Source organism: Emys orbicularis, chromosome 6, assembly GCF_028017835.1.
Source record: "Emys orbicularis isolate rEmyOrb1 chromosome 6, rEmyOrb1.hap1, whole genome shotgun sequence".
NCBI classification, from domain to species: Eukaryota; Metazoa; Chordata; order Testudines; family Emydidae; genus Emys; species Emys orbicularis.
In genome coordinates this window covers 47,774,823-47,800,675 of record NC_088688.1, presented here as the reverse complement: position 1 = coordinate 47,800,675, position 25,853 = coordinate 47,774,823, and the positions used below count along the sequence as shown (strand labels likewise).

The following is a 25,853-nucleotide window of genomic DNA, read 5'->3' as shown; positions in this document are numbered from 1 at the left end:
TTTTCTCTTACTTAATTGGCCTCTCAGAGTTGGTAAGACAACTCCCACCTGTTCATGCTCTCTGTATGTGTGTATATATATATCTCCTCAATATATGTTCCACTCTATATGCATCCGAAGAAGTGGGCTGTAGCTCACGAAAGCTTATGCTCTAATAAATTTGTTAGTCTCTAAGGTGCCACAAGTACTCCTGTACTATTTACACTAGGAATTGGCTTATACGTACTGTACTGTTCACATTTTAAGAAAAATTTTAAAAATTCCATAAAAAGCCCAGATATTACAAGTAGGACCAAGAAAACTTTAGGAAGTATTGTTTTGGGTGATCTGGCATAAAAAACACTTAAGTGGAGGTGGTAATTGTTGCTGATGCCACTACAAAAAAGGTCATCCTATATTAGTTTCGAAATTTAAAGACCGTTTGAACTTGCTTTTAGAGTTTAGAAAAAAAGAGGATTGATAAGAAATATGCTATTTACAGAGCACAAACAAGGAAGGTGAGCTTACAATCTCTCTCCCTCCATGGGTCATGTTTATAGGATTTCATTTTAATCTGATCAGACACACAATACTTATTGCATTTATAATGTGAACACCATTTACAGTGCCTTTCACCAACTCTAAAATAACTGCTTATAACTATAGGTATTAGGGAACTAAGTTTAAGTCAGCAATGTATCGACAATCTTACTTGTCCAGTGTCGGGATCTATCTTCACTTTCAAACTTGGATCTTCACGCTGAAGGCAGTTCAATGCATTATCCAAGTCTGTGTATAAATAACAAATATTGCTATATATAAAAAGATATTAGTAACTTGTAACTAGTTATTAGTAGCGATCTGAAGTGTTCACCCATAGGATCAGATTCTATCTTCAGTGGTATTGTAGGGTCATACAACAAGAGATTTTGGCCATAATATTCAGACACTAGAAATCAGCTTTAGTCAGAGATAATTCTCACCTGGATACTCTCCAGTTATCTGAGGCATCTGACACCAGATAAAGTGCTTTGGTAACTGAAGAAGTCGGTTTCTTTACCCCATGCACATAGTATAACCTTGTCAAGGTGGCCTTTACAAGAAAAGTATAGAACTGTAGTTTGCCTCATTTCAAAGTAATGGGTTCTCGAGTTAAACAAGGTGTAATAAAGTAACTGGTGTACAAGTTTAAAAAAAATGCCTGTTGTCAAAGTAATATTTGGCACTTCTATAGCTCCTCAGAGAATCTGAAAGCACTTTATCAAGATGGGTAAATATCCCCATTTTACAGATTGGGACACTGAAGCACAAAAATTAAATGATTTGCCTCTGGTTTCAATGTGAGTCAGTTGTGGAGTTCAAAATACAAACTAGATCTCCTGACTCCCCATCCTCTGCTCTAACTACTAGAAGACAGCAACTCCAAAATAACGTAATAAACTAATAGTTTGGACTTGTTTATGAACGTTGTAGGTTTTTTCCAAAGATTGTAATCAAAAGATCAATACCCAGACAATCCACTCTATCATTCTGCACCCCTTCCCTCCAATTCCACTAGAATCCAGGAGACCACATGGACATGCTACCAGTCCTGATAGTCAACAAATCTAGGCTTTGTCGGGCTAAGGAGAGAGAAAAGAGGGTTTCCAGAATCAAAGACCCAAAGTTGCCCATCAGGTTCTCTGAAAGATGTCTATGAAAGAGTGGGTGAATTGTGGTAAGTGACTTCCAGACTCCTGATCAGTGGAGATAAAGGCCATAGAGGGTGGTGGATAGTGCTGACTGGAGAAAGTACCTAGATTTGGAAGTGTACTTTCAGTCAAACATATTGCACACATTACAATACCCTGCCTCTCTCAGCAAGAGGCTGGATATCACAAAGCTAACTGTGCAAGTGGGAATGGATGTAGGAAGACAAAAGTGCAGCTTTCCCGCCTTCCAAAATGAGGTAAGAACCCATCATCTAATCTTTAGATCTGACCAAAAAAATCGTGAAAAGAATAGTAGCAAAGTACCCTCAAATTATAAAATTTAGCACTTATGCAAAATCATTAAGGGCCTTACTGTGTTACTGATCCACGCATGCAATTCAATTACATCAACTGTATGCGCGTGCACAGATCAAGGGTATAGTATAGTATAGCTCTAAAACTGCTTTAGTAGCTGTGTTGTACCTGGCTGTTTGGACATCGAAGGTGGTTCTATTGTACAAAAGAAGACCGGCTCGGGGATCTCTACGCCAGCTAACAAAAGGCTCTCTACTTCACTGTTACAGCCAGGCTTTCTCCCAACCTCTCTTCCAGCTCGACGGGCTGCAGCCACAGCAGAGGCCTTTGATGAAACAATGGTGTCTCCAGTGGCACTCTAAAGTACGCCAAACATCAAATGACATCAGGTTGTTTGCAAATAATTGTTTTTTTAATGCTCTTCATGATAAAAACTAAGTAATTACTATAGGTTCTCTTTGCATAATTAAATTAAAACCAGATTCAGAAGGACATCAGAAGCTCTAATTGCATAGCTGTCTGTTCAGCACCAGCTGAGTTTTTAATAATAGTTTTTCTATGCCAAAGTGACTATATTTTTAAAAGACAACATACAGAAACCAGAGGAAATAGATCAACTACATGTATAAAAAATTAATAACTGAAATAAAGTGAATTTAAGTATTTTATAACTTTAAAAGCTAAAAATATTTGAAACTAAAACATGATCTTGTATCTCATTTATGTGGTAAGTAGCTTTTCAAATAAACTCTCTTGAGAATCAAATGTCTTCTTTTACCTGTTTTAGCCCAACAGTAAGGGCAATATTGCCAGGCATTAGTGAAGGTATTTCTATTTGCTGGTCAGCAAAAGGCAGCAGAAGGCGACTCATTCTCTCTCTGCAAATGAATTACTCAGGTTATCTACTACTCAAATACAAATGCCAATGCTTCAATGAACATCTCTCATCTCACTCCTACTCACGTGCAATTTTTGTTGATGTTATATACAGCTGATTGAGGTTTCATTGTGCCTGAGTAAATGCGTATAAAAACTAATGGCCCACGTTGTTTATCATGAAGAACTTTAAATGCCAGGGCACACAAGTCATCTTTGTACCACGGCCTGCAAAACATAAGCAACGAATGAGAAGAGCAACCTCATACAACTCATTAACAAAAAACAAAAGCAAAAACAACAAAAGACATCCTAGTTCCAGTTTTAGCTACATTTCCACTCATTTAAGATACCGTGTGTTTGGTATTTGTAACTATTAATTCAGAGGCAGATTTTTTTATTTTATTTTTAAACAGCATATAAATTTACACAATTGGGATTACTCTAGGTAATCCCACTAATAGTAAAAATAGATGTGCTGAAATATGATGTAAATCAGTGGATATTAGAGATGTTCCCTATTGGGCTTTTCAGGAGTATGGTGAACATCAGATACTTTTTTGAGGTGAAATTAAGAACTGAAGGCGGCTCATGCTAGGCCCTTTGTGCCATTTGTGCTCTGCAGGAAGGTCGTCTTGGAGTACCCCAGGCTACTTCATAACAATGCCTAGTCAATGATTGCTCCTATTAACAACCAGAATGCACCAGTTCAAAAGCATCAAACCTGGAAGACCATGAAATAATAATTCACATATATGGCTTTTAAATGCACGTAACTTTGAAATAGTAGCAGTTCATTCAGACAAATCAGTTAAGGGATGGGCGTACCTACTTCTCTTTTTCCCCTCTTTTATTTTTTAAACAATGAGTAACAGCAATTAGAGAACTACATAGAGAAGAGACCTAGATTTTATTTTCAGCTTCATTGCTAACACACTGCATAATCTTGGCAAGTCACCTAACCTCTTGGTGTCTCAGTTTCCACACCTACAAAATGGAGAATAATATTTACACACCTTTGTAAAACACGTGGATCCACAGATGAAAGGTGGTTTACAACTATAAATTATGATTAAACAAGTTTTGCAGTCAAAAATACACACATGCTTTGGATAGTACTGACCAAGTAGCTTCAGTACTCAAGTATATTTTTATGACTGCACATCTTAGTTTTATTCCCTGTGTAAAATGGCATTCCTACTGGATAAAAAAAAAAACCCTCAGTAAACACTTTAAAAAATATACCCCAATTTTGGAAATCACAAACAATTCTACAAGGAGAAAATGTAGAATAATGTAATTTTATCAATTCATTTTCCCAAACAGATAAATTACTTTATCTTCTCATTACACTTACAGAAAGTCATAGGAACGCTCATTAGGTGCAGGTAAGTACATAGTAACGGCGTCCAGTAAAGGCTGTACTCCTTTATTCTTCAATGCGCTTCCACAGAATACAGGTACTGCTTTCTGTGCCAGCGTTACTCTACGTACAGCAGACTGTAACTGCAGAAGGAGAGAAGAGTATTTTCAATTCATGTATTTATGACTTAGCCTTTAAAAAAAAAAATTGAATACAGGGAAGCAGTGAGGAAAATTAAGGCACAATTCCAGAAACCTCCACACATGGGCTTTCCACTGATTTGAATGGGAGTTTTTCCTCACAGAACCACACCTATAATTTGTAGTAACTGTAGATTACAAATCAGGTGGTTTCTGGGTGGACAAAAGTCATGATTTTTAAAAATCCTGTTTTAAATTAAGAAATTATTTAAATTTTAATCAAATTTCTTTTATTTATATGTTGCTAGTTCTTTACTATATTTCCATTTTTTAGTCTTAAATGGCTGAAGCGGATGTTTTCCACTTGTTTCTTTCATTAGTTTCCTAAGTATTAGTAAAATTTCAGTTAGAGATTTTTTTTTCTGAGAAATTTCATAGTAAAAGTGCTCATCTACCCTGAAAAAAACAAGTCCAAGGCCATTATTACAGCCTTACTGTGAGAACACCACATACTCAAACACAAAATTGACATGCAAATAGCCCAATACTGTATTTGCCAACAAAAATAAATAAGATCGTAACTATCACAAGTGAAGAAAGTGAAAGTGGACATGCTTCAGACAGGCTATACTCCTCCATCAGGGTTTGCGGTTTGAAGTCAATGGGACTTGTGCTCCTGAATCACTTAGGGTACAACTACCGGGGGGGGGGAGGGGCGGAGGAAGGAGGGAGATGGTAGCGGGAAATCCATAGCAGCGTGTCTCAGAGTCCGAATCAACTGAGGCAGGCTTGCGAGGCTCGTGCTATGGGTCTAAAGATACCCGTGTGTAGACATTCAGGCTCGGAGCCCAGGCTCTAGCCTAAGCGTCTACACAGCTATTTTTACCCCCATAGGGCTCTGAGTTGACCTGCTGCCGAGAGTCTTTTTTTGCTGTGTAGACATACTGTTAGGTGCTTTTGAAAACCTTACCTGTAGATGCCTAAATATGAGCTTAGGAGTCTAACTTTAGACTCCTGTTTTTGAAAAATGTTGGTATGTTTGTACAAAGTAAGTTCACAATTAATTACTTAGTGGAAATCTAAATACCCTTTCAATGTGAACAATGAAGCAATCTGTTTTGAAGTGAAATACTTTTGGGGAGAATTTTTTTTTTTTTTAAATACAATTTTAGCTCCTGATGCTGCAAACACTTATGTACATGTGCAACATGAGAAGTCCTATTGAAGTCAATGGGGCTATTTGTATGAGCAAAGTTGAGTACCTGGTTCAATGTTACAGTGTTAGGGCCTTGATTTTCAATATTTTGAATTTTGCCTATAGGAGTTTTATAAGTCTCAGTAAGATATTCTTACAGTGGCTTAAAAAAAAAAAATCCAGACTTTATAATGTAGTTCATTATAAATTCTAATCTAAAGTTGCAACAGCACAAATTTTAAAATTAGCTTTATTTTATTTTTATTACAAAGCCTCCACCTGATTTATATCCCTGATATTAAAATTAAAAATAAAATGATCTTGATTTAAAATTGCTCCACCCTTGCTTGTTTTGATTTTTAACAGTTAACCTTTCTGTTGGAATGTACAAGTGATAATACTGTGTCCCACATTTTAATTGCTTTCCTTACATTTTAAAGGGGATTGTAGGTCTATATTTGATCTCAGGAAGGTTAGAGAGTATTTCAAAGTACTGTAAATACAGTTGTACAAAACTCATCAGTGTAACAAAATTGTTCAAAAACAGTAGCCTCCTCCAAGACCCTGATCCAAAGGCCATTGGAGTCTTTCCTCTGACTCCAAATTGCTATGGATCAGACTATAAAACAATTGCCTGTTTAGGTGCTGCAACAGATAAGAGCCCCTCGGCCCCAGATCCCATGACTTCAGAACAACAACAACAAAAGTCACACAAGGCAAGGACCATCTTTTTGTTGTGTGTTTGTAAAGCACCTAGCACAACGTGGTCCTTGTCTATGACAATGGCCCCATAGGCACTAAGGTGGCGGTGGTAATAATAAATGGTAATAAGGCTGTCACTATTTTCCCCTATAAGAGGAAAGTCAATCAAGGAGCTCTGTGTCAGACATCCATCCTGGGATGTTTGAACATCCCCTCAATTCACACCAACCAGATTCTGCTCTCAATTACACTGGTGTAAATCCAGACCCGCTCAAAGCAGAAACTGGCCCGCTGCATAGGATGTTCTATTTTCCCTTCCTTAGCCTCTTCCTCCAATATCCAGGTAACTTTAAACAAAAATCACCCATAATAAAATTAACTTATTTTTATTAATTGTGTCCAACATGTTTGAGAATCAGATTCAATAGCAATATCAGATGAATCCTTTCATTATACAGTTTGAGTATAATACTGCTTGTTAAATTCACAGCACTTTAATCACCATCTAAATTGGCTTAATGCTTTGGTACCAAAACAAAAGGAAACACTTCTTCACATGATCTACAGCTGGCTACAGTAGCTTAAGTCTGAAATTTAAACATGTATTTATTTATTTATTTTAGCACTGGTCAACACAGAATGCATGCTTGCTACATCACACTTAATCCATATGCACAACAGGAAAAAAAAATCAGAATGACAGCTGGTAAAAACATACAGTCATAGTAACTGGATGGTAAAAATGTACCTTATCAGCTGGTAGTAAGTCAAAATTTTCACTAAAATCTCCTAGAACCAGCTCAGCAAATTCATCATCCAGATCTGCAACCTGCAAGAGAGAATATTTCTGCATTATCTGTAACTATACTATTCCACAGTTGGCCCAGCAATACTAGCTATCTGAGCCAGAAAACTAATGCAGAATGAAGCTTTTGCAAACATTGGAGATCACGGATTCAGAGTCTTGCAAATATAATTTACATTTATTACAATAAAATTGAAAAATTGACAAGATTAGCTAACACCACTGATGGAATATGAGTTATTGAGAAGCTGAACTTTGAATAAAAGCTGTTTTATTTTTAAAAATTGCAATTTTAAACACATTGTTAAAATGAATGTTTCCCTCTTATGTTACGGAATCTGTTAGTTTATAATAATAGATACTTTAGTATACTACCAAATAAAAAAAAGTAGACTAAAGCAATCTGCTGTGTTATGAGGAAAGAAAACTTTGAAACAATAAATGAACATTAAACGCTAAAATGTCCAACTTGCTAATATGCATCTCTACCTAGCCACAACTGCTTTTACTACCTAGGACAAGCTTTTTCAGACCCTTTTAGGTACTTTAGAGAGCTATCTGGGATTTTGGGGGATTGTCTGGGGAGTGAATCCACAACGGGGAAAAACAGAGCCTCAAGGAAAATGGTTCTTCAAGAAGCGAGAACTGCAGGCTGACTTAAAGTTGCTGGACAATGTATTAGACCGACAGATAATGCACATTCATCATCTCTCAGGGTATGTCTACACTACGAGAGTAGTTCGATTTTAGTTAAATCGAATATGTGGAATCGATATTACAAAGTCGAACGTGTGTGTCCACACTAAGGACAGTAATTCGACTTTGTCAGTCCACACTAACGGGGCAAGCGTCGACATTGGAAGCGGTGCACTGTGGGCAGCTATCCCACAGTTCCCGCAGTCCCCGCTGCCCATTGGAATTCTGGGTCGAGCCGCCATTGCCTTCTGGGTAAAAAAATGTGTCGAGGGTGCTTTTGGGTAACTGTCGTCATCCAACCGTCACTCCCGCCCTCCCTCCCTGAAAGCGCCGGCGGGAAATCAGTTCGCGCACTTTTCTGGTCAGTGACAGCGCGGACGCCACAGCACTGCGAGCATGGATCCCGCTGTGACCATCGCTGCAGTTGTGGCCGTTGTCAACGCATCGCAGCTCATCATCGACCTTTCACTGAGGCAGATAGAGAGAAATCAGGCGAGGAGGCTACGGCACCGGGGTCAGGACCTGAACTCCGAGAGTAGCACACGCCTGTCTGAAACCACGACACCCAGTGCCGAGGACATCACGGTGGCAATGGGTCTTGTGGATACTGTGGAACGGCGATTCTGGGCCCGTGAAACAAGCACGGACTGGTGGGACCGCATAGTGCTTCAGGTCTGGGATGAATCCCAGTGGCTGCGAAACTTTCGCATGCGGAAGGGGACTTTCCTCGAACTTTGTGAGTTGCTGTCCCCTGCCCTGAAGCGCAAGGACACCCGGATGCGAGCAGCCCTGACTGTCCAGAAGCGAGTGGCCATAGCCCTCTGGAAGCTCGCAACGCCGGACAGCTACCGGTCAGTCGCGAACCAGTTTGGCGTGGGCAAGTCTACCGTGGGGGTTGTTGTCATGCAAGTAGCCAAGGCAATCGTGAAGGTACTGCTGTCAAAGGTAGTGACCCTGGGAAACGCGCAGGCCATCATAGATGGCTTCGCCGCGATGGGATTCCCAAACTGCGGTGGGGCTATAGATGGGACTCACATCCCTATCCTGGGACCGGACCACCAGGCCAGCCAGTACATCAACCGAAAGGGCTACTTTTCAATGGTGCTGCAAGCACTGGTGGACCATAAGGGACGTTTTACTAACATCAACGTTGGATGGCCGGGCAAGGTTCATGACGCTCGCGTGTTCAGGAACTCTGGTCTGTTTAGAAGGCTGCAGGAAGGTATTTACTTCCCGGACCACAAAATAACTCTTGGGGATGTGGAGATGCCTACAGTGATCCTCGGGGACCCAGCATACCCGCTAATGCCCTGGCTCATGAAGCCCTATACTGGCGCCCTGGACACAGAAAAAGAACTGTTCAACTACCGGCTCAGCAAGTGCAGAATGGTGGTGGAGTGTGCTTTTGGCCGTCTCAAGGGGAGATGGAGAAGCTTACTGACTCGCTGTGATCTCAGCGAAACCAATATCCCCATTGTTATTGCAGCTTGCTGTGTGCTCCACAATCTCTGTGAGAGCAAGGGGGAGACCTTTATGGTGGGGTGGGAGGTTGAGGCAAATCGCCTGGCTGCTGATTACTCCCAGCCAGACAGCCGGGAGATTAGAAGAGCCCAGCGGGACGCACTGTGCATCCGGGAGGCTTTGAAAGACAGTTTCCAGACTGAGCAGGGTCACCAGTGAATTTTAAGTTTGTGGACTCAGAACCTGAACTTGCCACCGTTTCTTTACCCAGTTACCGTTGACTATCCTCTCCAGTTACATACCCCCTTCACCCCCTTCCCAAAAAATAAAATCTGTTCTGTTTTGTTAATGAACACCGTTGTCTTTATTACTGTTTTCGCGGGAATGTTTTAAACCTGGGACGCAGACTGTGGCGGGGTGCGGGTTTACTGTTGTGATGCAAATGATGCTTCTAAACTCCAGGAATGACGGGTTCCGCAGTGGTGGACTGGTTGTTTCAACAGAGCCTGCCAGCCCTCCTGGGCGGGACAGCGTGTATGTGTCGGCTATGTGACTGTCTGGCAGGGGGAGGAGGGTTACAGCTCCCCTGCTGCGGGGCTCTGTGATGCATTAGATCTGTAACTGCCCTCCCCCGCCACAAAGTCACAGAGCAACCCCCCCCCCCCCCCCAGAACACGAAAACCACCTCCCAGATTGAACAGGGTCACTAGTCACTGCACTGGGTATGTGTCCTGATCCTGGACCTGACCCCGCCTCTGTACCCTGGTAAAGGTGACTGTCCTGTCCAATTACCATGCCCCTTCCCCTCGTTCAGACAGACTCTCCTCCAAAATAAAATCATGGAAACAGTAATTAACAGAAACGAATATTTTATTATGAACCACACATGAAACGTGGGGGTTGAAACTTGCACGGGGGCTTCTGTGAGGTGTGTAGGAAAGGACTTTTAAAATTTTGGGGAATGAGAGCCTTCTAGTGCTAGAGCAGTCTGCAGGGGTTGACTGAAAGTTTTAACGGCCCTTGCCGCCCCTCCTTCTTTGTACTTTGGGTGAGGGGGGTGTGGGACTTGGTGGCGGGGGAGGGCGGTTAGAGATAGACCGCAGCGGGGCTCTGTCCTCCTGCCTCCGGTCTTGCAGAACATCCACAAGGCGCCGGAGCGTGTCCGTTTGCTCCCTCAGAAGTCCAAGCAGCTTTTCAGTAGCCTGCTGGTCCTCCTGACGCCACCTCTCCTCCCGTTCCATGACTGCTCGGTGCATTTGGGACAAGTTCTCCCTCCACTGTGTCTGCTGGGCTGCCTGGGCTCGGGAACAGCTCATTAGTTCTGAGAACATGTCCTCCCGCGTCTTCTTCTTCCTCCTCCTAATCTGCGCTAGCCTCTGGGAGTGTGCTGACAGGCTGGGTTGGGAGACAGTCGCAGATGTGTCTGTGTGAATGGGAAAAATGGAGTGAATTCCTGAGACAGATAAATGAAGTTGTGTACAAAGAACCTAGTCTTTCTCTGTGAACAAGACCATGCACTGCACCTCTCACATGCGCACTCAGGACAAGGTCGAATTTTCGGCCATCGCCTTCAGTGCCTGGGGTCCTGCAGTGGTCTTGCAGTTATCTGAGAAGCGTGGCAGGACACCTGAACTTCTGTAGCGTGCAATCATGGTAAGCCGTAGACTTCTGGCTGCTTAAAACTGTACTAGTAGCACTGGCCTCCTTTCACATTGAAAGCAATGCCAGTCTCTGCTGCCAGCAATCAGGACAGCATGAACTATGCCCCTGTCCCACCCCCTCGCGGCTGTTCCAGGGAAAGATCCCTGTATGCTGCCCCTCTCCCTCCACCGCGTGGCTGTAAAGCAGTCCCAATACTAACATTCCCCTCCCTAATTCAAAGCAGGGCGTAATGAGCGACATCACCCTGCTGAGGATCTCGGAGTCCCAGAGGGAAAGGATGTTTCGAGAAAGCCTTCAGAAACCAGGGCCGTTTGCCGCTATGCTCTGCAGGGCGATGATACCAGACTATCTGATGGTGTCGTGGCGCGGTAACGTGTCCTACCACGGAGGGCCCAATAAGATCGCCCTACCCAGGAACCTGATGAACAGGCTGGAAATGTACCTTCTTGAGACCTACGAGGAGTTCTCCTATGAGGATTTCGCCTCCATCCCCGGCCATATTGACCGGATTTTCGCGTAGGTGCACTGGGACTAAAGAGTGGAGCGTCTTGGGCAGCATAATCATGACTTACCGGACATTGTAAAAAAAATTTTAAATACTTGGGACTAAATTGTGAAGAGCCTAAGGCAGACAAATCATGAAAAACCCTTTGTTACGATTGTAAATATTCCAGTTTTTTTGCAGTTAATTGTTTACATGTTTAAGCACTTTAATAAACAGCCATTGTTAATATTATAAATATTCTAGTTCTTGTAAAAATAAATGTTTAGATATTTAAAGCACTCACTGCTTGATCCTTCCCCTGATTCTGTCTCCGGGGTAAGGGATGGGGACGGTTGGTAGGGGATCTCGGTAAGGGTGATGAAGAGCTCCTGGCTGTCGGGGAAATCAGCGGTGCCAGCGCTGTCGACTGCCTCGTCCTCCTCATCTCCTTCTTCATCTTCCCCGTCCGCTAACATGTCCGACGAGGAACCTGCCGCGGACAATATCCCATCCTCAGAGTCCACGGTCAGTGGTGGGGTAGTGGTGGCGGCCGCACCTAGGATGGAATGCAGTGCCTCGTAGAAACGGGATGTGTGGGGATGGGATCCGGAGCGTCCGTTTGCCTCTTTGGTTTTTTGGTAGCCTTGTCTCAGCTCCTTGATTTTCACGCGGCACTGCGTTGCATCCCGGCTGTATCCTCTCTCTGCCATGGCTTTAGAGATCTTCTCGTAGATCTTTGCATTCCGTCTTTTGGAGCGCAGCTCTGAAAGCACGGACTCATCGCCCCACACAGCGATGAGATCCAAGACTTCCCGATCAGTCCATGCTGGGGCCCTCCTTCTATTAGATTGCACGGCCATCTCTGCTGGAGAGCTCTGCATCGTTGCCAGTGCTGCTGAGCTCGCCACGCTGTCCAAACAGGGAATGAGATTCAAACTGGCCAGACAGGAAAAGGAATTCAAATTTTCCCGGGGCTTTTCCTGTGTGGCTGATCAGAGCATCCGAGCTCGGACTGCTGTCCAGAGCGTCAACAGAGTGGTGCACTGTGGGATAGCTCCCGGAGCTATTACCGTCGATTTCCATCCACACCTAGCCTAATTCGATATGGCCATTTCGAATTTAGCGCTACTCCTCTCGTTTTGGAGGAGTACAGAAGTCGAATTTAAGAGAGCTCTATGTCGAACTAAATAGCTTCGTGGTGTGGACGGGTGCAGGGTTAATTCGATGTAACGGCGCTAAATTCGACATAAAAGCCTAGTGTAGACCAGGCCTCAGACTGAAAGATTTCAGCCAACAGTGACAGCTGTGAAGGGCTCAATTAGAATAAATGCTTCACAGCTGTAAAGGATTATCTCCCTCTAATGGTTAACAGAGCCACTGATCATCTAAAACTGATATATATATATATATATATGGGAAAATAGACAATCAGCTAAAACATGAAAAGTAATATATTTACTTCATTAACTAAATGAAAGGAAAATACTATAAGTTTTTCCACAAGATTTGTATTCCAACTATTATATTTTAGATCAGCGTTGAGTGGACAGCTCTCGCACAAAGTTATCCAATCAAACAACATTACTGGTTCATCAGGTCTTATATCCAGCTTCTGAGAAGGACCGGTAAACAAATACTCTGCCCTTATATAGTGCTTTTTATTAATGATACCAATGTAAATCCCTTTGATAAACTGTGAAGCACTACCACCCCCTTTTTCCAACTGGAGAATTTGAGGAACTAAGTGGTTAAATAACCCTCCTGATGTGACTTTGCAAGGAACGTAAAACAGATCTTCCAACTCTCAGACTGACACTCCAATCACTTCATCTCCATCTCCCATAGCTGATGTTTTAGAAGAATTTGAAAATCCACAATAATCTACCTAGCCAGTGATACAAATGCATGGGTGGAAGGCTCTTCCTTGACCACTAGAATAAGTCAGATTATACCACAATTTTAACTTGCATAACTACAAATATTAGAAATTATAGAACTATCCATTTAGTTTCCTTGTTCTCCAATCAACATTTATTACTCTTGTAAATATCAGAGATAACAGCATGCAAAAATCACTATTTTGAGAGAATAAACAATGAAATGCAGCAAAGTCATTCAGATATGACTAACCCCTCTATTACAATTTATGAGTTTATTCCGAAGACAGAGTGTGTGACATTAGAATTATAGCACAGGAAAAAGACTCGCTGAACAGACAACTCACAAAGATGATGCCCTGTTTAAAATGTCACAGAATTTAAGGCCAGAAGGATCCACTGTGACACTGTATTCATTGTTTCGGCCCAAAAAGTAGCAACCTAAACTGAGCCAACTGTACCACCTGTGTGTTCTAAGATTTTTATACAGAAATAGATTGAGTTTATACCTTGTATTCATAACAGAGTAGTGCTGAAAAGATTCCAAAAGTTGCAATCTGCATAAGGGAAGGATAGCTAACACAAAGAACTGGGAGTTAGGAAACATGGGTTTTTCTAGTCTCAGCTCTGTCATGGACTTCCTGCATGAACTTGGCCAAGTTATTTAATCTTTCTGTACTTTAGTTTGGTCATCCCTATGTTATCACATAGGTGTTGTGAGACTAAAGGGCCCAAGTCACTCGCAGCTTTGTCACCAACTTTGGTCAGAGTAGGTTTGGGCCCTAATTTATTAATGTTCATGAAGTGCCTTGAGATAGGGCTGTCAAGTGATTAAAAAAATTAATCGTGATTAATCGCACTGTTAATAATAGAATACCATTTATTTAAATATTTTTGGATGTTTTCCACATTTTCAAATATAATTATTTCAATTACAAACACAGAATACAAAGTGTACAGCACTCATTTTATATTTATTTTTTATTACAAGTATATGCACTGTAAAAAACCCCACAAGAAACAGTATTTCTCAATTCACCTAACACAAGTACTGAGTGCAATCTCTTTATCATGAAAGTTGAACTTACAAATGTAGAATTATGTACAAAAAAAAATGGCATTCAAAAATAAAACAAATACTGTAAAATTTGAGAGCCTGCAAGTCCACTCAGTCTTTCTTCTTGTTCAGCCAATTGCTCAGACAAACAAGTTTGTTAACATTTGCAGGAGATAATGCTACCTGCTTCTTGTTTACAATATCACCTGAAAGTGGGGGGAGGAGGGATAGCTCAGTGGTTTGAGCAGTTCTAGGAGGTAGGATATCTCCATTAATTTAATTTATTTATTTATTATTTTTAAGTGAGAACAGGCATTCTCATGGCACTGTTGTAGGCGGTGTCGCAAGATATTTACGTGCCAGATGCACTAAAGATTCATATGTCCCTTCATGTTTCAACCACCATTCCAGGGGACATGCGTCCATGCTGATGATGAGTTCTACTCAGTAACAATCCAAAGCAGTGCGGACTGACGCATGTTCATTTTCACTATCTAAGTCAGATGCCACCAGCACAAGGTTGATTTTGTTTTTTTGGTGGTTCGGGTTCTGTAGTTTCCGTATCAGAGTGTTGCTCTTTTAAGATTTCTGAAAGCATGCTCCACACCCTGTCCCAATCAGATTTTGGAAGGCACTTCAGATTCTTAAATCTTGGGTTGAGTGCTGTAGCTATCTTTAGACATCTCACATTGGTATCTTCTTTGCGTTTTGTCAAATCTGCAGTGAAAGTGTTCTTAAAACGAACATGTGCTGGGTCATCATCCAAGACTGCTATAACATGAAATATATGGCAGAATGTGGGTAAAACAGAGCAGGAGACATACAATTCTCCCCCAAGGAGTCACAAATTTAATCAACACATTATTTTAATGAGCATCAGCAGCATGGAAGCATGTCCCCTGGAATGGTGGCTGAAGCATGAAGTGGCATACGAATGTTTAGCATATCTGACATGTAAATACTTTGCAATACCGGCTACAAAAGTGCCAGGCAAATGCCTGTTCTCACTTTCTGGTGACATTGTAAATAAGAAGAGGGCAGCATGATCTCCTATAAATGTAAACACACTTGTTTGTCTTAGTGATTGTCAGAACGAGAAGTAGGACTGAGTGGCCCTGTAGGCTCTGAAATTTTACATTGTTTTGTTTTTGAGTGCAGTTGTGTAACACAGAATACAATATATATATGAAGATTTAGAAAAACATCCAAAATATTTAATAAATTTCAATTGGTATTCTATTGTTTAACAGTGTGATTAAAACTGTGATTAATTGAAATTTTTTTTTGAGTTAATCATGTGAGTTCACGGTGATTAATCGACAGCCCTAATACAGAGTATTTTAAAAATTAATATATTTTTAAGTACTTTACATATTTACTTTAGAAACTTTACTTGTTCTATTAAGGCATTTCTTGCATCTCTGACATCCTTTAGCAATTCAGGATCATCAGTTTCTATCAGGGGTTTTTGCTCAAAAACTTTTCCATCATCCAGACTAGAAGCAGGGTTCCAAATAATTTGTTCCTTGGTCACTACATCAACCAGTCCCTTGAAGGTCTTGGCCTCACCAATTGGCAACTGTAAAGAAAAAGGAAAATTACACAATTAGGAAACACTAGTATGAATATAAATCTACCAGTCACATGCAGATTTGTTCAACAGTAAAATTATTAATACGACAAATAATGAGCATTGAATTTTGTTATTTATATCCTATTTCCATTGTGTGAAAGTATTTATAACTGTTTTGTTTGTTGTTTATATTTTATAACAATAAAAATAAAGTTCAAAAATAATTAACATTACATTTCTTAGTTTACCTGTAAAAGCAAAGGTTTTGTCTTCAACTTTTGCTTGATGCTGTCAACAGCATAAGTAAAACTACATTAAAAAAATGACAGATGTTAAAAAGAAGAGTTAGCCCACTTTAATGATATACATCAGTTTATCCATTGGTTTAATATTTCTTATTTACTGCAAAACTAGTTCCACAATTAAAAAAATATATCTTTTGAATAAGATTTAGCATTATAATTTTTTTGCTGGCCACCCCCACTGTGATATTTCCAACTCTACTTCATAAAATGTTCCGCTTCATTATAATTAAGGCTACGATTATGTCATGGAATCCATGACTTCCACTGACCTCCATGACATGTTCTGCTCCAGAGCTGGAGCTTCCAGCCAGCCCCACCCCTGCAGCTCCCAGCCCCCGTCCTGGTGGGGGGACCCGCAGCTGCCCAGCTGTGGCAAGGGGCTGGCGGACTCCCTGCAGCTGCCCAGGGCGTGGCTGGGGACCCCCCGCAGCTGCCCAGCCATGGCGGGACCCCGCAGCTGCCCAGCCAGCGGGGACTCCACGGGGGACCCTGCAGCTCCCAGTCGTGGCCAGTGGCTGGGGGACCCTGCAGCTCCCAGCTGCTTAGGGGCAAGGGGACCCCGCAGCAGCCCAACCCTGCGGGCCACAGCAGTGTGTGACCCGGGAGCCTCAGCAGCAGTGGGTGCAGAACCGGCCTACCCCTTTTGTCAGGGCTATTTTTAGTGAAAGTCAGGGACAGGTCATGGGCTTCCGTGAATTTTTGTTTATTGACTGTGACCTGTCCCTGACTTTCACTAAAAATATCCATGACAAAAAACTTAGCCTTAATTATAATTAGAAATATTCTCCCAAGCCAGCCCCCTGTAGTGTGCTTATCGTTTATACCTTGCCCCATTTTTGTCCATCTTGTTTAAAAAACAAATTCGTGGTATATGATGCTTGTCTGCTTGTCTCCATACTGTTAGAGTCTGTGCCTAAAGAAAAATGACAGAAAACTTCAAAATGCTTGCCCTGGTGGCCGAATGGCAGCTCACTGATGTACGAGACCCAGATTCGTTTTCTCATCTTGAACTCTTGCTCCCTTGCTGCAAAAGCAGCGAGATCAGCATATGCAGGGGAAGGAACTGCATTGAACTGCTCAGCCGCTACTCCTTGACCTGTTAAACTGCAGCATTGATAGGCTCCAAAATGAGCCTTGTCCCATCCAGTCTTCTCAAAGCTGGAAGGAATGACTGTGACCCCCCAGGTTGGGGCCTCGAGGATGTCAGGGATAAAATGAGGGGAAAATGGAAGCAATCTAAGTGATGTGGGGGATTCCATAAGGAATAAAAACCTAATACGTATACACACTATAAATATTACTGCTAACATGTCGAAGTGCACACAAAGTAAACACTTGTATACCTATGGATAGGCCACCAATTTTTACTGCAACTGGGTTGGCATAACAGCAGCAATCAATACAACTTGCACATTGCTGGGCATTTCTAATATTTTTTATTAAAGCAAATTAAAATCGGGTATATTAGAAATAGTTCAAATATTGAAGTCTAGTCTCTTAACACATGGGGGAAGTTCATACTGTTCCATGTATTAGTAGATTAATAGAACCCTTAAGATCTATTTTTGTTGTTGTTGATCAAAAGCTTCTCTCCAACATGGCAGCACATAGGGTGCCACAAAGGAAACACAAATTCTGGCCTGTCCCCAAGACTTCTGCACTCTGATCTGATCATCATACTAGACGCTCCAAGCGGGACCTGGAGAACCTCCAAGGAGAAACAGCATTCTGGCTGAGAATTAAAGTAATTCTCTACAATTAAATTCGATGTGAGAAATAAACAGCTACTTATTTCTTCCCACAGATGAAGCTAGCCAAAACGTCTTAATGATCTCAAGCTCTGTATCTGTTACAAAAGACCAATGGTGAAAACACTTACTTTTGCCCTGTCATCAGGAACAAGAAAGCTCTCAATACCACAGAAAATTGTAATTTCCACATGAAATCAGATCTCAAAATTAGGTTGGCTGTCTGAAACCAAATTTTGACTGTCTGAAGCCATCAGAGCATAAACCGCACTAACACAGAACAGGGTCTCAGAGGAAGCTACCTGAGCCTATTTTAAGTCATTACATGTTGCAAAATCTTCACTGGGAGTAATTTTTACCTCCACACCAGCAGAAGCATCAAATACAGCCACTGCACCATCCAGCACTCTCAGGGAACGTTCAACTTCCACCGTAAAGTCCACGTGACCTAAATGATTGAATTATGACAGTGCATAATGTAAAACAGGTAAAAGTAATAAGTTAGATATAACATTTTTCACCAAGTTAGAATGGCAACACTTCTTTAAGTTTATAAAAATGCTCACATCCAATGTTATAGGCTCACATATACTCATTACAGAATCATAGGACCTTGCGAGATCATCAAGTCCAGCCCCGGTGCTGAGGTAGGACCAAGTATACCTAGGCCACCCCAGACAGGTGTTTTTCTAAACTCTTCTTAAAAACCTCCAGTGATGAAGATTCCATAACCTAGTTAGAAAGTTTTGCCTAATATCTAATCTAAATCTCCCTTGCTGCAGATTAAGCATATAATTTATTGGCCGACCATCATGGAAAACAATTGCTTGCCATTCTCATTATAATAGCCCTTTACATACTTGAAGAATGTTATCAGGTCCCCCCTCAGTCTTCTTTTCTCAATACTAGTCACACCCAATATTTATTACCTTTCCTCGTAAATCAGGTTTTCTGAACCTTATATTCCTTTTGTAGCAGGGCCACCCAGAGGATTCAGGGGGCCTGGGGCAAAGCAATTTCGGGAGCCCCTTCCATAAAAAAAAGTTGCAATACTATAGAATACTACATTCTCATGGGGGCCCCTGCAAGGCCCGGGGCAAATTGCCCCACTTGCCCCCCCCGGCGGCCCTGTTTTGTAGCTCTCCCCTGGGCTCTCTCCAATTTGTCCACAACTTTTTTAAATTGTGGCAACCAGAACTGGACACAGTATTCCAGATAAGGCCTCACCAGTGCCAAATAGAGCAAGACAATTACCTCCAATCTAACATATAACATTCCTATTAATTCACCCCAGAATATTAGCCTTTTCTGCAACTGTGCCACAATGTTGGCTTATATTCGTGATCCACCCAGATCCTTTTCAGCAGTACTACTGCCTTGCAAGTTATTTCCCATTTTGTGTTGTACATTTGAGTTTTTCCTTCACAAGTGTAGTACTTTGTACTTGTCTTACTTGAATTTCATCTTGATGATTTCAGAGCAATTCAGCTTCAGCTTGTCAAGGTTCTTTTGAATTCTAATCCTGTCCTCTAATGTGCTTGCAATCCCTCCCAGCTTGGTATCATCCACAAATTTTGTAAGAACACTCTCGATTCCATTATCCAAGTCATTAATGAAAATATTGAACAGTATCAGATGCAGGACTAACCCATGCAAGACTCACTAGATACGTCCTCACAGTTTGACAACAAACCACTAACCACTTTGAGTATCATCTTTTAACCAGTTATGCACCCCTCTCTATAATAATTTCATCTAGACCACATTTTCCTAGTTTGCATATGAGACTGTCATATGGGACTGTGCCAAAAGCTTACTACAAATCAAGATACATCATATCTACTGCTGCCCCCTCACTCCCCCAATCCACTAGGCCAGTAACTCTGTTAAATAAAGAAATCAGGTTGGTTTGGCAAGATTTGTTCTTGATAAATCCACATTGGTTATAACTTATTAGCCCATTATCCTCTAAGTGCTTACAAATTGCTCCAGTATCTTTCTAGGTATCAAAGTTAGTCTGACTGATCTATAATTTCCCAGGTCTTCTTTGTTCCCCATTTTAAATATAGGTATTATGTTGGCCCTTCTCCAGTCCTGTGAGAACTCACCCATCATCCCTGAGTTCTAGAAGATAACTGCTAATGGTTCCAAAATTGCTTCAGCCAATTCCTTAAGTATCCTAAAGTGAATTTCATCAGGCTCTGGTGACTTGAATACATCTAACTTATCTACATATTCTTTAACCTGTTCTTTATAAAACCACAGCAACAGTTGGGTCCTGCATCCAATCAACTGAACCCTCTGAGATTGCACAAAACTTTAAAACCAAGGTTCACTTTCTAAGCTACCTGAGCCCATCTACTCCTCCCTACCACCAACAGGAGAAAGCCTGATAGAACATATTCAAAATACTGTACCTGGTGTGTCAATCAGGTTGATTCTATAGCCCTTCCAATCAAAAGTAACAGCAGCAGACTGAATGGTAATGCCACGTTCTCGCTCTTGTGCCATGAAATCCGTCACTGTGTCCCCATCATCGACATCTAATCAGTATGAACATATGCACCATTTCAGTTTGGTCACGTAACTTTACATTTTGAATTACCTGCCTTGGACCAAAGTAAAGATGATGATTATTTCTCCTAGACCGTATCTACTCTGTATACTTCCTAGCCATGAAAATTGCTTCCGATTCAGGGAAACATAGAATCATAGGACTGGAAGAGACCTTGAGAGGTTATCTAGTCCAGTCCCCGCACTCATGGCAGGACTAAGTATTATCTAGACCATCCCTGACAGGTGTTTGTCTAACCTGCTCTTAAAAATCTCCAATGATGGAGATTCCACAACCTCCCTAGGCAATTTATTCCAGTGCTTAACCACCCTGACAGTTAGGAAGTTTTTCCTAATGTCCAACCTAAACCTCCCTTGCTGCAATTTAAGCCCATTGCTTCTTGTCTTATCCTCAGAGGTTAAGAAAAACAATTTTTGTCCCTCCTCGTAACAACCTTTTACATACTTGAAAACTGTTATGTCCCCCCGCAGTCTTCTCTTTTCCAGACTAATAGAATAGAATGATAAGCCGATTGATAACGCCAGCTCATAACTAAACTCCTCCTCTTTAGAAAGAAAACAAATGCTCTTTAAAAAAAAAAATTTTTAATAAAGCCCACCCCCCCACTTGTGACTGAATCCTCAACTGTGGCAGAACACTGCTGAATGCAGCCAAGGAATGGTACACTTATGCCACCTTTTTGTTCACTCCCCTCAGTCCTGTGGATTGATATGGGCTGGTTTATGCTCCCCCAACTCCCATGTAATTTTAAAACAGTCTCAGAGCTACTTTAAGTTGTATTGGCAGATAGCCCCCAATAGTTTCCAGCAGCTGGATATCATCGGAGCACAGCAGTGCTCCTGCCACACATCTTTCCCACAAAATACTGCCTATGCCAAGGCCAGGCCAGGAGGTTGTGTAGAGCCAGCTACTTCAGCTTCTTGCTGCATGGGGAATCCAGGGCCAGGGACTATTCCCCAATTGTATTTATTCAATCTTTCTTGCTTTCATTCGCATTTGCTTCTTTGATATACTAATACAAAACCCTCCCAGCAGTAAGAAGCCAAAACACTTTAACACAGATGTACCTATTCCTTCTCCTAAATATTAATTTCTTTTATACTTCGTTTCTCATCCTGTATGCCTGCTCGTTTATAATTAGGTATAATTATACCCCACTCATAATGCTGTTCTCAGACACCAGCCTAAATGAACACAGGAAAGAGAATTCAGCATCCTAATTTTAAAATTCCAATTGTATTTTTGGTGGAATACTTGATAAATTCTCAACCAACTCAGGGAGGAAAACTACACTGAAGTGCTGCCAACAACATTGTTTTTGCTACTGAAGAGTCACTGTGCAAAATTTAAATAGCAAGACAAAACCCAAACTGTGAACAGAAGGCGCTATTACAAAAAGGAATATCACTATATGCACCCTGATTACTATTTATTTTAATGTTTTAAAATATATATTAAAGCTGCTTTTGGGTAAATACTGTTACTGTCAAAGTGACAGCACTTCTTTCCCAAATGAGTGTGTCAGAATGTTCAGCTACGCCAGAGATCCCAATTGCTGAACATTCATGGATGCTTTATTTTTGTAGAATCAATGGTTGGGACTCTGTGATGTTCCAGTTAACAGGTGCAGCACAGAACTCACAACCCAGGAGGGTGGGAGGCTAAAGTAAGCCAGGTTTGTGCCACTTTTCCGAAACTGAGCTATTCCAAGGGCTGGAGATAGGCTGGGACCGTCTAAGCAGCTTCTTTGGGCTGCCTTAGGGGCAACAGGTGCTGCCCAGAAACTTTGCTATAGTCTACCCTCCATCATGCCCCTCTATGTCCAGGCTTACAAAGAATGCAGCCTCAAAGCTTTCTGTTCCAGTTCCTGTGCCAGGAAAATCATTCCCTGGACAGATATTAGGCTTTTAGGGACTTTTTATACCACTTTGTCCTTGTTACTTGGCATGCTGGAGCAAAATTGAGGATCTCGCTAGCATTTCCATCGGAGTTTGGCTAGAACATTCTGTGAAGAATACAAAATACATAAACCAGGGGGATCCTGAAATTTGAAGTTAAACAGCTTTTAATTGGGTTAAGAATTAAAAACTGAGAACCTGTCAAGATTCTTACTGCCCTAGTGTTATACATTGTTCTATATAATGAAATATGCATCGTGCTTTCATTGTATTTCAGTATAATATCAAAATGACAGATTATATTTTATACAACATATTCTACAGGACAACCTCTAATTTTATATTAATTTTTTGCTAAATTTCTCAAACCTACTAAAATAAAAACAGCAGTTCTAACCTCCCAGTGCTCTTGTGTATCCGGAATAGTATAACATTCTCTCTGTGGTTGTAGTTTTCCCTGCATCGATATGAGCCATGATGCCAATGTTACGGATCCTGCATAAAACAAGCAAAGGCATTTAATGTAAATGGTTTTTTATTCAAAAATATTGTGATTGTGATCAATTTTATGACTTCATGATCAACAGCCAGAGGTAGCTTTTTTCCCCATTCACTGCACAAATGATGTAGTTAGTGCATAACTGTAGTGTATATACTCGTAACATTTCAATGTTAAAATATGGTAGAAATACAGCTCCGGGCTTTCTTCCACATCACCACTAATCACCCATTTTTAAAACAAATGGGCACAATACTAAGAAGATTAAAAACCAGCGAACGCATGTTTGTACTACAGTTTATATTCAGATATCAAGCACTGGAATCAGAGAACAGACAGCTAGACTGTATGCCACTAAGTTCTCACTAGCAACCATTCCTACCAAGATCAGAACAGATTGGAAGTCAATCAGTATACACTTTGACCTTTCCACTGAGGGTTCAATCCAGGGCCCATTTAAGTCAATGGAAAGACTCCCAATTCTACCAACCTGAAACCCCCTTCACAATTGGTTCCTGCCTCCTTACATTTATTCCCAGAATATATCCCCGATTCCCCATAAAAAAAAAAAAAACTGCTATCGAGTGCAGTTTAGAACATGAGCAGATTGAAGCAGTGGTCACTACAGTATTCTATGGTTCTTTTGCAACACACCCCAACATCATCATATCTATTGCTTACAAACTGAAAATAAGCAGTACTTACTTAGATATAGGAGGGGTAATGATAGAACGCAAAGATTTGACATCTCCTATTGCAGGAAAAAAAAAAAAAAAAAGCAATGGTCAAAACTTAAATTCCCAGTCTATGAATGATACCTGAGATCTCACCACTGCTGAGAAGAGTAAGACAATTACCTACTTTGTCTTACATATGACACCCATTAATACATCCCACAATGTATTGCTTTTTTCTCAAGTACATCACGCTGTTGTCTTATATTCACTCTGAGATCCACTATAATCCCCAGATCCTTTTCAGCAATACTACTGCCTAGCCAGTTATTCCCCCATTTTGTAGTTGTAAATTTGATTTTTCCTTCCCAAGAGTAGTACCTTGCACTTGTCTTTGTTAAATTTCATCCTGTTGATTTCAGACCAATACTCCAATTTGTCAAGGTCATTTTGAATTCTAATCCTTTGTCATCTGCAAATTTTATAAGCATAACTCTCTACTCCATTACCCAAGTTCTCAATGAAAATATTGAATAGTACTGGACCCCACTAGAGATGTCCTCCCCATTTAACAAGCAAATTTAAATTAATTTTTTGTTTTCACAGAAATTTTCTGACCAGCCCCCTTTTAACAAAGATTCAATAATGAAACTGTCCTTCAGGGAGTTCAGAACCTCTTTCTCTGAGCAGGAATCCCTATCTCTCTTCACATGCTACATGCTCAAGGCAGGTTTTGATATTACTAGCCATTCTATCTTTACTGAGTACTTCAAGCCAAAAGGCCAGGTCTCAAGAACACTTAGCTCCTGGTCTGATTCTTTTTCATTTTTGCTAAAGGATTTACATTTTCCTCTTATGCCCTCTACTATGCAATGCCTCACTCCTCTGTACTTAAGTCTCTTCTCTACGCTGCTCTTTTCCTGCTTGATATACTAAATGTTACACACAACGGTTATAAAACAATAAGATAAGAAAGTATAATTTAGGATTTTTTTTTCTATTTTCTTTCTACTACAGGTAAGTGAAAGGCAAGGTTAGAAAAATAAAAAAATAATTTAAAGTATTACCTGGTGGAAAGCTGTAATTTCTTTGATGACATTTTTGTGATTTTAATCTTTTTACAACCATTGTTCTTGCCCATGTGCAGTACATACACTTTAAAGAAAAAAAATTAAAAGGAGTTACTTTGTGGAAATACTTTTTGGAAACTATGGTAACTTCTTGCACTGTCCTTTTCCTAAAATGAGTATTAACGATATCTGCAGCAATAGATGTGTGAATAATTTGATTATACGTCCACGTGAGCTATTCTGAATAATATTTTGGACACTTGCAGGCATCACAGCATTACTTGCTAGAGTCAAAGACCAAAAACAAATCCATACCCAGCAGAATTTGTAAAGCCTAATGAAAATGCAAGTCAAAGTCAAAGACTATACTGAAATCAGTATAAACTGTCAGTATTAACAGTATTTAAACACATACAAGGAGTGAGGCAAAATCGTATACCGGACCTCACTGGAATTACAAGTATAAACCAAAACATTTACAGAAACTGCCACTTTATTGAGGTAAAGATATACACACGAAAACCCATCTACATATTTCTGAGCTTCCCCACAAACTATAAAATAAAAATCTATTTTGACATTTGAAACAAAATGAATATTAAGTTTCATTCCAGACATTAAAATATTTATATTTATTCAGTTTGGCCTCAGTATCCCATTTTGCTTAAAAGAAAATATTGAGCAAATGCTCACTGGCAAATAAAAATCTGAGAAAAGCTTACCTTATTGCACAAACTTGATGCTTTCAGGACATTCACTGAAAATTTCCTTGGAACTCTCAACATTATTACTCTATTGTCTACAGCTGCACCCTGCCAATATAAGCAAATACTGTATAAAAAGATCACAATCCAGATTAAGTATCTGAACTGTTTCCATTCAAGTCAATGGGAAAACTTTCACTGGCCTAAATGGGAACTGGATTGGGCCATATTTTCTCAGAAATAGAGTAATGCCAACAGATGTTAAAACTGTACATGTACATCTACAAACAATATAAAGTATATTTCTAAGACAAAAAAATATGCCAGTCCTTACTTCGTAACCATAAACTACTCAGTTTAAAAGCATCGGCCATATTCAGGCATAAATGGTCACTGAAACTCCTGGAACTCAGGGCTAAGTTCCAGAAGCTGTACAGTATGCCTCTAATTCCGCGGAGGAAATATGGTTTGGTAGCAACAGCATAATACCAGTTCAACTTTTCA

At 40.7% G+C, this 25,853-nt stretch overlaps 1 protein-coding gene across 1 annotated transcript in view; it reads right to left on the bottom strand.

The window, feature by feature from the left end:
- GFM2 (GTP dependent ribosome recycling factor mitochondrial 2) overlaps nucleotides 1–25,430 on the bottom strand; it is a 31,077-nt gene extending 5,647 nt beyond the window's left edge. The window contains exons 1-15 of the mRNA XM_065406557.1: nucleotides 25,368–25,430; nucleotides 24,643–24,730; nucleotides 23,607–23,652; nucleotides 22,800–22,897; nucleotides 20,347–20,472; nucleotides 18,289–18,377; nucleotides 17,006–17,094; nucleotides 16,125–16,185; nucleotides 15,697–15,882; nucleotides 7,010–7,090; nucleotides 4,219–4,367; nucleotides 2,949–3,089; nucleotides 2,764–2,863; nucleotides 2,154–2,343; nucleotides 692–768 (exon numbers count right to left, since the gene is read on the bottom strand). Coding sequence (XP_065262629.1) covers nucleotides 692–768; nucleotides 2,154–2,343; nucleotides 2,764–2,863; nucleotides 2,949–3,089; nucleotides 4,219–4,367; nucleotides 7,010–7,090; nucleotides 15,697–15,882; nucleotides 16,125–16,185; nucleotides 17,006–17,094; nucleotides 18,289–18,377; nucleotides 20,347–20,472; nucleotides 22,800–22,897; nucleotides 23,607–23,652; nucleotides 24,643–24,730; nucleotides 25,368–25,430 — 1,584 coding nt within the window. The remainder of the gene's footprint in view (nucleotides 1–691; nucleotides 769–2,153; nucleotides 2,344–2,763; nucleotides 2,864–2,948; nucleotides 3,090–4,218; nucleotides 4,368–7,009; nucleotides 7,091–15,696; nucleotides 15,883–16,124; nucleotides 16,186–17,005; nucleotides 17,095–18,288; nucleotides 18,378–20,346; nucleotides 20,473–22,799; nucleotides 22,898–23,606; nucleotides 23,653–24,642; nucleotides 24,731–25,367) is intronic.
- Between the last annotated feature and the right edge of the window lie 423 nt (nucleotides 25,431–25,853).